Here is a 15,275-nt window from a genome sequence, read left to right on the forward strand (position 1 = left end):
AGATCTCACTATCTCAAAGAGAGCTCTGGGCAGATGACGTTAAACCATGAGAAACCCCCACCATGATCCAATCACCTCCCACCAGACCCCACCTCCAACATTGGGGATTACAATTGAATGTTAGATTTGGGTGGGGACACAGATCCAGACCATATCAGGGTTTCACAAACCTATTATGGCACCTGAGTTTTGGGGTACAGGTTAGCACTCTGTGGCAGAGTTGGATGTAGATAGACCACAGAGCTAGGATCTGTGACTCTCAGATACCCTCTAGCAGCTCAGGCCCAGGGAGCCAGGTTGTAGCTGTGATTCTACCTCTGAGAGGCAGGGCACAGAACTGGCTCAACCCTAAAGAGAATGTAGAGGGTACCCTGGAGGTTTGGGAGCAGGGTACAGCTCCAGTTCGGGAACATGAGCCAGCAGGGCTCGGTGGTAACTCAAGTCCCTGGGGGATGAAGCACCATTTAGTAGTAACTATAGTCCCTGGGATGGTGGAACTTGGCAGTATCTCAGACTCTGTGAGGCCAGTTGCAGCAGCAGCAGCAGCAGCAGCAGCAGCAAGTGCCCCAGAAAGGTGGAGTACAGCTGTTGTTTAGGCCCTGGGGGTGTAGGGAACAGCATAGCAATGACTGCACTCCCTATGCAGAAGGGTGTCTTAGCAGCTGACTCTAGGGGGCTAGTCCAGCTCTAGGGAGGATGACTACTAGAGGAGTTTGGTCTGTAGGGCAGAGTGTCTCAGCTCAACCACTGCTCTGTTTCCCTAGGACACAGGATACTATGTCAGCTCAGCCCTGGGATGGGCAGCTGCTCAACTTGGCCACAGCACCAGTTCTCCAGGGCCCCATGTGCTGCTTCAGCTTCAGCCTGGGGGGCATGACCGTTCCAGGAGGCCCAGGCATCATTTCCTGGAATGTGGGTAGTTGCTTCACCTTATGCACTGGAGAGGCATGACTGCTCTGAGCAGCTAAGGTACTGTTTCCCTGGGAGGCAGGATACTGCTTCAGCTCTGGCCTGAGGGGGTGATAGGAGGGGTAGGTGGGGTGGCTCCATCTCTGCTTCCCCCTACCCCTGTACGGGGGTATAACAGCTGTTCACAGCTCAACTTGGGGATGTAGGGCCACTGCTAGGGTGGTTCAGTCTTGGCTTAGTCTCAGGGATAAAGGGGAACTGTGGCTGCTCAGCCCCGGAGCAAGACATACTCCAGCCATAGTTCTGATTCCAAGATGACATAGCACAGTAGCTACATAAACTACAGTGCTTGGGACACAGTGTCGGTTTCTTCTGATGGGGCAGCACAGCAGTGTGGACTCCAGAGAGCTTCCTCAGCTGGGCTTGGTGTCTGTGAAGACTGCAGGGAACCTCAGTGGTGAGGTCTATTAGTAGGGTTTGTTACTGGAATCCTCTTGCTTCCCTCCTTGCTGCAGGGAGTTCTTCTTGGTTCCTAGCTCTTCCCAGTTGGGGGATTGGGTGGTGGAGGCCGGATGCTTCCTTTCATTCTCTATGTGGCCATCCTGAGTTTCTGTGCTCATCAATGCTCTCCCTCATTTATTTTTGTGAAAATGTAGTTGTTTATTCATTATTTTGATTGTCTTTGTGAGGGAGATGAATGCTAGGGACTTCTAGTGGGCCATCTTGCTGATGTAACTTGACTACAATATGTTGCTATTAACTGTAGTCACTATGAACTTATTCCTCCTAATTGAAATTTTGTATCCTTTGACCACAGTCTTATATTCTTTACTTTTTTCTTTTTTTTTTTTTTTAAATTTACACACCACTATACAAACAGGGGACACAGCTTTCTTTTCTAATATGAGGGTGTAAAGCAGGAGTGTCCAATCTTTTGACCTCCCTGGGCTACATTGGAAAAAGATGAATTGTCTTGGGCCATACTTAAAATACACTAATGTTAGCTGATGAGTTTTTAAAAAATTGCAAAAAAAAAAAAATCTCATAATGTTGTAAGAAAGTTTACAAATTTGTGTTGGGCTGCATTTTAAGCCATCCTTAGCCACACCACAGGCCACAGGTTGGACAAGCTTAGTTTAAAGGCTGTAAATTTCCCTTGAAATTTTATATTAGCTGTATGTCACAAGTTTTGATACATGATATGTTCTTTATGGTTCAGATCTAGTATTTGCTGTTCCATGTGAATTTGAGAGGAACATATGTTCTTTAATTGTTTGGAATGAATTTTAAATATGTCCAGTAATTCGAGCTTTTTCTGTTTCCTTAACTTGGCTGAGATAATTATCATGAGATCTTGCACTATGATAATACATTTGTCAGTTTGGCCCTAAATTCTATCCATTTTTTTAAAGTTGGTTTTTCTTGTTGCTATTTGATTGTTTTTTGAGACAGGGTCTTGCTTTGTCACCTAGGCTGGAGTGTAGTGCCATGATCACAGCTGACTGCAGTCTTGACCTCCCAGGATCAAGCGATCCTCCCACCTCAGCCCTCTGATTACCTGGGACTGCAGGTGAGGGCCACCACACCTGGCTAATTTTTTGTGTGTTGAGACAAGGTTTCAACATGTTGCCCGGGCTAGTCTGGAACTCCTGGGATCTAGCAGTCCACCTGCCTTGGCCTCCCAAAGTGCTAGAATTACAGGCATGAGCCACTGCACCTGGCCTAAAAGTTTTTAAAGGGAAATTTCAAAAATATACAGGAGTAGGCTGGGCACGGTGGCTCACGTCTGTAATCCCAGCACTTTGGGAGGCCGAGGTGGGCAGATCACTTGAGGTCAGGAGTTTGACACCAGCCTGGCCAACATGGTGAAACCCCATCTCTACCAAACAATACAAAAATTAGCTGGGCATGGTGGTATGCTTCAGTAGTCCCAGTTACTTGAGAAGCTGAGGTGGGAGAATCGCTTGAACTGCGGAGGTGGAGGTTGCAGTGAGCCGAGATTGCGCCACTGCACCCCAGCCTGGGGACCAGAGTGAGACCTTGTCTCAAAAAATATATATATATTATATATATGTAATATATGTATGTAATATATAATTATATATAATTATTTATAAATATACATATTATTATATTAAAATACATACTCCTGTACATATATTTAAATATAAATTTTATAAATATTTATATAAAATATTATGTATATATATTAGTAGAACAGTAAATGAAGCCGGCGTACAATTATCAATGTATGACCAATCTTGTTTTATTTATTTCTCTATCAATTGTACCCTTTCTCTGACTTTGGTATTTATTTACTTTCTTGAGACAAGGTCTCACTTTGTCACCCAGGCTGGAGTGCAGTGGCACAATCACAGTTCCTGGGCTCAAGTGAGCTCCTGCTTCAGCTTGCTGAGAAGCTGGGACTACAGGCACACACCACCATGTCCAGCTAATTTTTTTGATCTTTAGTAGAAATAGGGTCTTGTTATGTTGCCCAAGCTAGTGTCAAACTCTTGGGTTCCAGTGATCCACCCACCTCTGCCTCACAGTGTGCTGGGATTACACACGTGTGAGTCACCACGCTCAGCCTGACTTTGATATTTTTTAAACAAATCCTGGACATTCTAATAATTTTATCTATAAGTATTAATATTATCAAACCATTCACATACCTAAAAATACCAAAAATACTTACTTTAGAGACAGAGTCTCACTCTGTTGCACAGGCTGAATTGCAGTGGTACAGTCACAGCTTACTGCAGCCTCAAAGTCCTGGGCTCAAGCCATCCTCCCACCTCAGCCTCCCAAATAGTTATAACTACAGACATGTGCCCCCCATACCCAGCTAATTTTTTTTTTTAAGTTTCTTGTAGAAATGGGATCTCAGGCTGGTTTTGAACTCCCATGCTGGTCTCAAATTCCTGTTCTCAAGTAATCTTCCCATCTCAGCCTCCCAAAGTGTTGGGATTATAAGTGTGAGTCACTGTATCCAGCCCCAAAATTCCTTTTTTTCCCCTTTTTTTAATGGAATGCCTGAATATCCCAAGAAAAATTCCTTAATATCAGATATCTAGTCCACATTCATATTTTCCTGCTTGTATATACACATGCATATATATGTACACACCCATTTTGATGATACTATTTTATTTTTTTAATTGAGGTGAAATTCATATAACTTAAAATTAATCCCTTTGAAATGAACAATTTACTGACAGTACATTCACAAAGTTGCAAAAGTGCCATGCAGAGCTTCAAAACATCTTCATCACTCAAAATAAAATTTTGTACCCATTAGTCCATTATACCTTCCCTCAAGCCTCTGGTATCCACCAGTCTCCTTTATTTCTCTATAGATTTACCTATTTTGGATATTTTATGTAAATAGAACCATATAGTATGTAACCTTTTGTGTGTGGCTTGGCTTCTATCACTTAGCATAATGGTATTTTGTTTGTTTTTAGACAGGGTCTTGATCTATCTTTGGGCTGTACCTTTGCCCATTTTGTAAATTGGGTTATTTTGGATTGTAGTCTTTTTGTTGTTGAATTGTATGAGTTCTTTACGTATTCCAGACCCTTATCAGATATATGATTTGCAGATACTCTCTACCGTCTGTGGGCTGTCTTTTAACTCTTGTCATGGTGATCTTTGTACAAAAATTTTTATTTTGATGATGTCCAATTTATCTGTTTTCTCTTTTACTTGTCCTATTGGTGCCATATCTAAGAAACTATCACCAAATGCAAAGGCATGCAGATTTACCACTATGTTTTTCTTCTAAGAGTTGCATGGTTTTAGTTCTTATATTTAGCTCTTTGATCCATTTTTCATTTTTGGTATGTAGTATGAGGTAGGAGTTCAACATCATTCGTTTTCATGTGGATATTCAGTTGTCCTGGCACCATTTGTTGGAGATAGTATTCTTTCCTCATCAAATGCTTTTGGCACCCTTGTCAAAAATCATTTAACCATAGATATGTATTTCTGGACTCTCGATTCTGTTGTATTGATTGCTCTAAATTTCCCTCTGAGCACTGCTTTTGTTGCAGCCCATAAGTTTTTGATATATTGTGCATATTATCATTGCTATATTTTATAAATTGATATATTATCAATCATCACACCCTCTAGAGTTACACGCATTTTTTTGGTTCTATAGTGTTTTATTTCTGTCCTTAAAACACACATACAAAGTTACAATATTGAAATTATTATTTTATACAGAGAATGTTTATTTATATTTTTATAGAATTATTAATTTGCTTGCCATTTTTTCAAGCATCTCAGGACTTCTTTCTGTTATAATATTTGTTTTTTTGAAATATATATATTTTTTGCTAAAATAATGTGCTTTATTCAGTTATCTAACATGTAAGAAATACAGAGGTAATTCCTGTACCAAATGTTTTATATTTGGTATATATTTTTTCTCTTCTCTTCTATAATCTGCTTATATGGCATGACCTAACTGTTCTTTTTTTATTATTATTATTTTTTTAATTTTTTTTTTGAGACAGAGTCTTACTCTTATTGCCCAGGCTGGAGTGCAGTGGTGTAATCTCAGCTCATTACAACCTGTGTCTCCTGGGTTCAAGTGATTCTCTTGACCCAGCCTCCCAAGTCACTGGAATTATAGGCGTGCGCCACCACGCCTGGCTAGTTTCTGTATTTTTAGTAGAGATGGGGTTTCACCCTGTTGGCTAGGCTGGTCTCGAACTCCTGACCTCAGGTGATCCACCCTCCTCGGCCTCCCAAAGTGCGGGGAGCCTCCCAAAGTGCGGGGATTATAGGTGTGAGCCATTGCACCCAGCCAACAACTGTAAAAAAAAAATTGTTTTAATTGTAGTAGTTGTAGATATTTATGGGGTACATGAAATGTTTTGATGCTGACATGCAATGTATAATAATCATATCATGTAAAATGGGATATCCATCCCCTCAAGCATTTATCCATCCCCTCAAGCATTTATCCTTTGTGTTACAAACAATCCAATTATACTATTTTAGTTATTTTTAAATATAATTAAATTATTGACTGTAGTTACCCTGTTGTGCTATCAAATATGAAGTGTGTTGTTTAGAAATTTCTTTCATATATGAGACATTGATTGTAAACTCTCCGTTTTTTGTTTTTTATTTATTATTATGATTCTTTTTGAGACAGAGTCTTGCCCTGTTGCCCAGGCTAGAGTGCCATGGCATTATCTTGGCTCACTGCAACCTCCACTACCTGGATTTAAGCAATTTTCGTACCTTAGTCACTCGAGTAGCTGTGGTTACAGGTATGCGCCATCACACCCAGCTAATTCTTTTTTTTTTTTTTTTTTTGTATTTTTATTAGAAGCAGGGTTTTGCCATGTTGGTCAGGATGGTCTTGAACTCCTGGCCTTAAGTGATCTGCCTGCCTCGGCCTCCAAAAGTGTTGGGATTACAGTGTGAGCCACTGTGCCCAGCCAACTTTCAGTTTTTTTAAATCTTAAAGTATCTTCTTTTCACTCTCTTTTCTGAAAAAAGTAGGGTTTTGTGGAGTGGTGTGGTTTTTTTTGTTGTTTTTTTGGTTGTTTTTTTTTTTGGTTATTCTGAAGGTTAGACAGTAGAAAAAAATAGTTTGGGCCGGGCGCGGTGGCTCAAGCCTGTAATCCCAGCACTTTGGGAGGCCGAGACGGGTGGATCACGAGGTCAGGAGATCGAGACCATCCTGGCTAACACGGTGAAACCCCGTCTCTATTAAGAAATACAAAAAACTAGCCGGGCGAGGTGGCGGGCGCCTGTAGTCCCAGCTACTCGGGAGGCTGAGGCCGGAGAATGGCGTGAACCCGGGAGGCGGAGCTTGCAGTGAGCTGAGATCCGGCCACTGCACTCCAGCCTGGGTGACAGAGCGAGACTCCGTCTCAAAAAAAAAAAAAAAAAAAAAAAAAGAAAAAAATAGTTTGGCTCATATACAATTGTTTATTGATAGTTACTTTTCTTTTTTTCCTTTTTTGAGATGGGGTTTCGCCATGTTGCCCAGGCTGGTCTCAAACTTGTGGGCTCAAGCGATCCGCCCTCCTTGGCCTCCCAAAATGCTAGGATTACAGGTGTGAGCCACCACATCCGGCCAATCTACTTTCTTAAAACCTTAAATATTATTCCTGTGACTTCTGCTACCATGTTGCTATAAGAAGGCCACTATATGTCTAATTTCAATACTCTGTAGGGATTCTGTCTTATCTCTCTGTCTTTAATTTTTTTTTTTTTTTTTTTTTTTTTTTACCTAGGCTCAGGGATGTTTTTATGGTCTGTTTTGTCTCTCCAGATGCATTTTTCTGTTCCTCTTTAGCATATTGCATGTTCACTACATTGAGTATGGGTTTCTTTTTATTTCTCTTGGAATACTTAAAAGTAAGACTTCCTTTATCTGTGGATTCATGTCTTTAGTTTGAAAAATTGCCAGCCATTATCTCTTCAAATACAGATGGTCCCTGACTTACATTAATTCAACTTATGATTTTCAACTTTATGATGGTGTGAAAATGATACATATTTAGTACACCCCTTAACCTATGATGGCGATGGCATTACATCTGGATAAACCCACTGTAAATCGAAAATGCTGTAAGTCAAAAATGTACTTTCAACTTAGGATAGTTTCCACTTAAGGTATTTTCAACTCACAGTGTGTTTATCGGGATAAGTCTGAGAGCATCTATATTATCTCTCCTTCATTTTCTCTTTTCTATTCTTTTGAGACTTCACTTATATGCATACTGTACTTTCTATTTTCCTTATTTTTAAGTCTCTGTCATATTTTTTATCTTCTGTTTTTGCTTTGATGCAGTCTAGGTAATTTTAAACTCTGTCTTCCAATTTAATAATTCTTTCTTCTGCATCTAATCTATTTAACTTACCCATTGCCTTTTTTTTTTTTTTTTTTGAGACAGGGTGTCACTGTGTCACCCAGGCTGGAGTGCAGTGGCATGATTATGGCTCACTGCAGCCTCAGACTCCTGGACTCAAGAGATCCTCCCACCTCAGCCTCCCGAGTAGCTGGGACTGCAGACCCACACCACCATACATGGCTGATTTTTAAATTTTTTGTAGAGACAGGCTCTCATTATGTTGCCCAGGCTGGTCTCGAATTCCTGGCCTCAAGCAATCCTCTTGGGTTGGTCTCCCAAAGTGCTGGGATTATAGACATGAACCACTGTTTCTGGCCCCATTGACTTTCTAATTTCAGCAGGGTTTTTTTTTTTTTGAGACAAAGTCTTGCTCTGTCACCGAGGCTGGAGTGCAGTGGCGCCATCTCGGCTTACTGCAACCTCCACCTCGTGGGTTTAAGCAATTCTGCCTCAGCCTCCCAAGTAGTGAGGATTATAGGCATGCACCACCACGCTCAACTAATTATTATATTTTTAGTAGAGACAGGGTTTCCCCATGTTGGCCAGGCTGGTCTCAAACTCCTGACCACAAGTGATCCACTCACCTGGACCTCCCAGAGTGCGGAGATTACAGGCATGAGCCACTGTGCCCAGCCTGTTTTTTTTAAAAAATTAAACTTTTGATAGTTTTTATTATTTGCTTATCTCTGTGATTCATTTTTTTAGATATTAAATAATTACATTATGTTCAATCTTAGATGTTTCCAATATGGGAAGTCTTTAGGGACTGTCTGAATCTGGTGACTCATTCGCATGGTGGCTAATTTCCTGGGTTTTTTTTTTTGGTATTCTTTGATTGTTAGCTTATATTTGATTGATCTTAATATGAAAGAAAACTGGAGTCTTAACTGGGCTTCTTTTTCTCCAAATAGTAGCTGCATTTTTTTCTTACCAGAAGCCAGGTTACACTCTTCACCCCGAACCTTTCAGGTTGTTATCCTTATCTTGGGAGTTTTAAGTTTTCTTCCCCTACCAGCTTCTTGTCCCAACTTCAGTGTCTTAGCCACAAAACTAATGTATTAGAACTACCCTTGGGGAAAGTTTCCTCTTTGTTTATGCTCACCTCTTTGGTTTTGCTTTTTTGGGGTTGCAGGGAGAGGAGGGTGGTCATTGGAGTGAGGAATGGCCTTTGATTGTTGGCACTTCTTGTAGCAGAGCCTGGACACAAAATAAATATTTTATTTTTGGTCAACTTTCTGTTTTTTGTTTTGTAGCAAGACAGTTTTTTTTAACAGTATCTTTTTGCCATATTGCCGCTAATGGGAGGCTCTTTTTATTTTGAAACCCCTTCTAAATAATTTTATTCTCAAGTAATATAGGTATAATATATAAAATTCAAAAATAATCCAGAAAGTTATAAATTCAGATTGCTTTTACTTCCATAGCCTAAGGTAACTACAGGCTTTTTGGAATTTTTGTAATTGATTTTTTACTTGATTAGATTATAAGTGATCATTTAAAATCTCAAAGGAGAAGCAAGTAAAAGATACTTTATAGCCATATATTAAAACTGGACCGATTTTGTAGCTTTACAGAAATTGCCCCAATTGAGAACTACTGTACTAGACCTAAGTGGCTCAGAGTTATTGGTATATATATTTCTTCATTTTCTTTTTTTAAATATCTCTTCCTTTTCAAAGCTTGTCAAACTAATGTTAAGTGGTATACTTGTCTATTAATGGTAAAAATTGTATATATATATATATATAATATCTGTCTACACCAGGATATCTGTTTCAAAATTGTATAATGCTATAATAGGGCATACCCAACTCATAAAGTTGAAAAACTTTATTTGCATTAAATTTCTGGTAATATGAGAATTTTAGAAGTATTTGAAGGGGTATACCAGTACCTTGTCACATAAAATAAATCTTAAAAAGCCAGTACAGAAGTATAGTTAAAGATAGGATGAGGGGGCCGGGCACGGTGGCTCAAGCCTGTAATCCCAGCACTTTGGGAGGCCGAGACGGGCGGATCACGAGGTCAGGAGATCGAGACCATCCTGGCTAAAACGGTGAAACCCTGTCTCTACTAAAAAATACAAAAAAACACTAGCCGGGCGAGGCGGCGGGCGCCTGTAGCCCCAGCTACTCGGGAGGTTGAGTCAGGAGAATGGCCTGAACCCGGGAGGCGGAGCTTGCAGTGAGCTGAGATCTGGCCACTGCACTCCAGCCTGGGCGGCAGAGCGAGACTCCGTCTCAAAAAAAAAAAAAAAAAAAAAAAAAAAAAAGATAGGATGAGGGAACTATATAACACTAATTTTTTGCCCTGCATTGAATGTATTCTGGTGCCTTGGCAAGTCATTTTAAAAAATGTTAGTTTTTTAATCTATAGAATGGAAATGATTTTACCTAAATTATATGGGGTACCACAGTAGTGAATATGAGAGATTTTTTTAAGATAAAACATACTAACTGCTTTAGTTGATCAGCTATTTAAACTCTTTCAGCTATTAAATAATAGAAGAAAATGGAATTGAATATGGTGTCAGCATGGAACAATCTAATGATTCATTAAGAGTCAACCATAATGATGGTGAAGAGTCAAAAACCGATGCTCAAGTATTTGAGGTATGGATTCAGCTGGGAACTTTTTTCCATCCTAGGGTAAAACAGTGAGCCATTTAACAGCTCTTTATGCTCAAGGGATAGCTATTATATTTAGTGTATTCAAGAATTTTGGGCTGGGTGCGGTGGCTCATGCCTGTAATCCCAGCATTTTGGGAGGCCGAGGCGGGCGTATCACCTGAGGTCAGGAGTTCAAGACCAGCCTGGCCAACGTGGTGAAACCCTGTCTGTACTAAAAATACAAAAATCAGCCGGGCATGGTGGTGAGCGCCTGTAATCCCAGCTACTTGGGAGGCTGAGGCTGGAGAATCACTTAAACCCAGAAGGCAGAGGTTGCTGTGAGCCAAGATCCCACCATTATAGTCCACAAGAGTGAAACTCCATTTCAAAAAAAAAAAAAAAGCGAAAAGAATTTAGGCCGGGCGTGGTGGCTCATGCCTGTAATCCCATCTCTTTGGGAAGCTGAGGCGGGTGGATCACAAGGTAAGGAGATCGAGACCATCCTGGCTAACATGGTGAACAGAAAATTAGCCAGGCGTTGTGGCAGTCACCTACTCTGGAGGCTGAGGCAGGAGAATGGCATGAACCCGGGAGGAGGAACTTGCAGTGAGCCAAGATAGCGCCATTGCACTGCAGCCTGGGCGACAGAGCGAGAGTCTGTCTCAAAAAAAAAAAAAGAATTTTTTTTTTTTTTTTTTTGAGACGGAGTCTCGCTCTGTCGCCCAGGCTGGAGTGCAGTGGCCGGATCTCAGCTCACTGCAAGCTCCGCCTCCCGGGTTTACGCCATTCTCCTGCCTCAGCCTCCCGAGTAGCTGGGACTACAGGCGCCCACCACCTCGCCCGGCTAGTTTTTTGTATTTTTAGTAGAGACGGGGTTTCACCATATTAGCCAGGATGGTCTCGATCTCCTGACCTCGTGATCCGCCCATCTCGGCCTCCCAAAGTGCTGGGATTACAGGCTTGAGCCACCGCGCCCGGCCAAAAAAGAATTTTAATATTTAATTATACACATATTTTATGAAATATTTAACAATACAGAACTTAATACTTAGATATATTCATAAAAATTTTATATACAGAGAAAAATCTAAAGGTTGAATTATATTACGTTATTTCAGGTTCCATTCCTGTGGATAATTTTGATAAAATTAAGATAATAAATATAATAATCAACAATTTTACTTAAGAAATGCTTTCTGTGTATAGCAACTTGTATGAATTGACAACTCTTACAAAAAAGTAAAAACAACTGAAAAATGGGTATCTTTTCATTTTTATTATACCTATCTTTAAAAAAAAATGGTGACAGTATATCCTGAAAAGACTGAAGTGATTTTTTTTTTCTTTGCAAAAGCATCTAACCTGTATGGACTCCAGGGATTCTTCCTTTGGACAAAATGATTCTCCTACAGTTTTGCCCATCACTACTCCTGAAGCAAATAATTCACTCATATCACAGAATATAACAGGGCCCCTGACTCAGACACGGACTCCTTCTGCAGAGCATTTCCATCTAGTGGACCAAAATGGGCAAGCTATTCAATATGAACTTCAGTCATTGGGGGAATCCAATGCACAAATGGTGAGTATATTTTGTAAGTAACCAGTTTTATGCTCTTTAGCAAAATATATTAGTCTTACTAAATGACCTTAATTTCTTGACACTTTTGATTTACATCATGTTTATTTATTTATTTATTTTTGAGATGGAGTTTCACTCCTGTTGCCCAGGTTAGAGTGCAATGGCACGATCTTGGTTCACTGCAACCTCTGCCTTCCAAGTTCAAGCAATTCTCCTGCCTCAGCCTCCCGAGTAGGTGGGATTACAGGTGCCCACCACCACACCTGGCTAATTTTTTTTGTTTTTTTAGTAGACGCAGGATTTCACCATGTTGGTCAGGCTGGCCTCAAACTCCTGACCTCAGGTGATCCATGCGCCTTGGCCTCCCAAAGTGTTGGGATTACAGGCTTGAGCCACTGAGCCCGGCCACATTGTGTTTAAAATAGTGTTTCCATAACTTTCATTTTTATGTAAGGATTTTAAAAGATTTCCATTCAGGACTACGAATAGTACTTTAAATAAAGAGTACTTAGCCAGTCTCTGTGTTTGGGCACACTTGTGCTTTGAGATCAATTGGAAATGTAACATAATCTGTAACTAGTTCTGAAGTGCCAGAGTTGACGTGGAACTTACATTTAATGGAACGTACACACACACACACACACACACACACACAGAGACAGACACATATTAGACTAAACTCCAGTTTGTTTGTTTTTTTTCCGAGACGGAATCTTGCTCTGTCGCCGAGGCTGGAGTGCAGTGGCGTGATCTCGGCTCACTGCATCCTCCTCTGCCTGGTTTCAAGCAGTTCTCTTGCCTCATCCTCCTGAGTAACTGGGATTACAGGTGCCTGCCATCACACCCGGCTAGTTTTTGTATTTTTAGTAGAAACGGGATTTCACCACGTTGGCCAGGCTTGTCTTGAACTCCTGACCTCGTTATCCACCCACCTCAGCCTCCCAAAGTGCTGGAATTACAAGCGTGAGCCACCGTGCCCGGCCTGAACTCCAGGTTTTGATTTATCAGCATCTCACTGACCTCCAAGCCACTTTCTGGTATGTTTTCTTGAAGAAATAGAAAGTAATGGAGGTAATGCAATGGAGGTACCACTAGTATATGGGGAATTAGACATATCCTTGCTAATCTTTGTGGGTAAATGTGTGCCACGTGAGTCAGAATGCATAAAGATAAAAAGATGAGGATGGCTAAATACTTTTCAAATTGTTAGCTAAAAGTATTTTTGACCAAGTTCATAGTTTGAGCCAAGGAGGTGAAAGATTGTTTTGACTGACATATGGAAAATTACTAAGAAAAACCTCTAAGTTGCTCTCTGGTTATTTAGAATATACTTAACATAAGTAATACTATGAAGGATAATGTGTCTCTTGTATACTTGAATTTTCCAAATTTTCTACAATGAGTATCTATTACTTTCATAATAAAAATTATTTTTAAAAGCGTAACAACTTTAATTATAAATTACACCACAGGTAAAAATTTTACCTAGAATTAACTCTTGTTTCTGTTCATAATCTAGAGCATTCTAGAGTTAATCTATGCCATTTTGCTCCTTTATGATCCAGCCAAATTGAGTTATCTAAATTCTAGGGGTAAGAATAATTGGTTGAGAGGTGACTATGTGCAGGGGAATCCTTCTTGTTTATGTTCGAGCTTTCTGGGACTTAGACCAGAGCCATACTGCATCACCAGCAAAGGTTAATATTCAACAAATAATTTAAATGTTAACCAACTACATTTTAATTTTTCATGTCCAGAATGAAGTACTTCTGTAGTTTCCCCTTTATTTGACATTTATTCTAGTTTCTATCAGAACATTTAGAAAGTTTTTTTTTTTTCTTCCAACAGGAAGATCAAGGAGTCTGAATGTGTCAAAGGGTTGTCATTTTACATAGGGTACCTTTCCGAGCAAAGTTGTTTATTTGAGTTAAAAAAAAAGTTAATTAACACTCTTTGTAATTGGATTAAACTTTCTATACAAAGTAAGTACAAAGGTGGTTTTACATTGTTTAGGTAGGAGATGACACAGAAGGTTATTTGAAACCGTGGAATAGGAAACATGGTATGAAGCATGGAAAAAAAAATGTGAGAAACAGATTATAAGAAAGAATTTTCTTCAAAGAACTCAAGATCAGAGAGAGAATATTCCTGGAAACTTAATGGAACTTTTGGGTTCGTTTGTTTCAGTGGACTGTATTTTTTAGAGCAATTTTAGGTTCATGACCAAAGTGAGCAGAGGATACACAGATTTTCATATATATATATACACTTGCAGTACCTGCACATGGTACAGTATCCCCCTTTATCAACATCTCCTACCAAATGGAGCTATTTGGTGTTTTTTTGTTTTTGGTTTTGGTTTTTTTGTTTTTTTTTTACTTTAGGTTCAAGGGTACATGCGAAGGTTTGTTATGGAGGTAAACTCAGATTGTACAGGTTATTTCATCCACCCATGCATTAGGCCTAGTACCCAATAGTTATTTTTTCAGCTCTTCTCCCTCCCACCCTCCACTCTGAAGTAGATCCCATTGTCTGTTGTTCCCTTCTTTGTGTTCATAAGTTTTTATCATTTAGCCCCCACTTGTAAGTGAGAATATGCAGTATTTGGTTTTTTGTTCCAGTGTTAGTTTGCTAAGGAAGTAGCCTCCAGCTCCACCTGTTCCCACAAAAGACATGATCTTGTTCTTTTTTATGGCTGCGTAGTATTCCATGGTGTATATGTACCACATTTTCTTTATCTAATCTGTCAGTGCTGGGCGTTTAGGTTGATTCTATTTGTTTGCTATTGTGAATAGGGCATTAATGAACATTCACATGCATGTGTCTTTATGGAAGAATGATTTATATTCCTCTGGGTATATATCCGATAATAGGATTGCTGGGTTGAATGGTTGTTCTGTTTTTATCTCTTTGAGGAATCACCATACTGCTTTCTACAATGGTTGAACAAATTTACACTCCCACCAGCAGTGTATAAGTGTTCTCTTTTCTCCACAACCTCACTAGCATCTGTTATTGTTTGACTTTTTAATAATAGCCATTCTAACTGGTGTGAGATAGTATCTCATTGTGGTTTTGATTTGCATTTTTCTAATGATTAGTGATATTGAGCTTTTCTTCATATGCTTGTTGACTGCATGTATGTCTTCTTTTTGAAAAGTTTATGTTCAAACTAGACAAAACTACTTTAAATTTCATATGGAACCAAAAAAAAAAGCCCGTATAGCCAAGACAATACTAAGCAAAAAGAACAAAGCTGGAGGCATCACATTTCCTGACTTCAAACTATAC

General features: G+C 39.7%; 1 protein-coding gene across 11 annotated transcripts in view; it reads left to right on the top strand.

The window, feature by feature from the left end:
• The window catches only part of CARF (calcium responsive transcription factor), an 87,250-nt gene that overhangs the window by 30,335 nt on the left and 41,640 nt on the right, over positions 1-15,275 (top strand). For 8 of the 11 annotated variants that reach the window (XR_013402119.1, XR_013402121.1, XR_013402122.1 and 5 more), the window contains 2 exons: positions 10,285-10,405; positions 11,757-11,984. Coding sequence is in view for 5 of the 11 variants with exons in the window: in XM_077957381.1 (XP_077813507.1) it covers positions 10,328-10,405; positions 11,757-11,984 (306 nt within the window). In the remaining 6 variants the exon portion in view is untranslated. Of the gene's footprint in view, positions 1-764; positions 970-10,284; positions 10,406-11,756; positions 11,985-15,275 lie in introns of all 11 variants that reach the window. The other 3 variants (XR_013402120.1, XM_015110690.3, XM_015110688.3) reach the window with 1 other exon arrangement.

Source organism: Macaca mulatta, chromosome 12 (assembly GCF_049350105.2).
Source record: "Macaca mulatta isolate MMU2019108-1 chromosome 12, T2T-MMU8v2.0, whole genome shotgun sequence".
NCBI lineage: Eukaryota > Metazoa > Chordata > Mammalia > Primates > Cercopithecidae > Macaca > Macaca mulatta.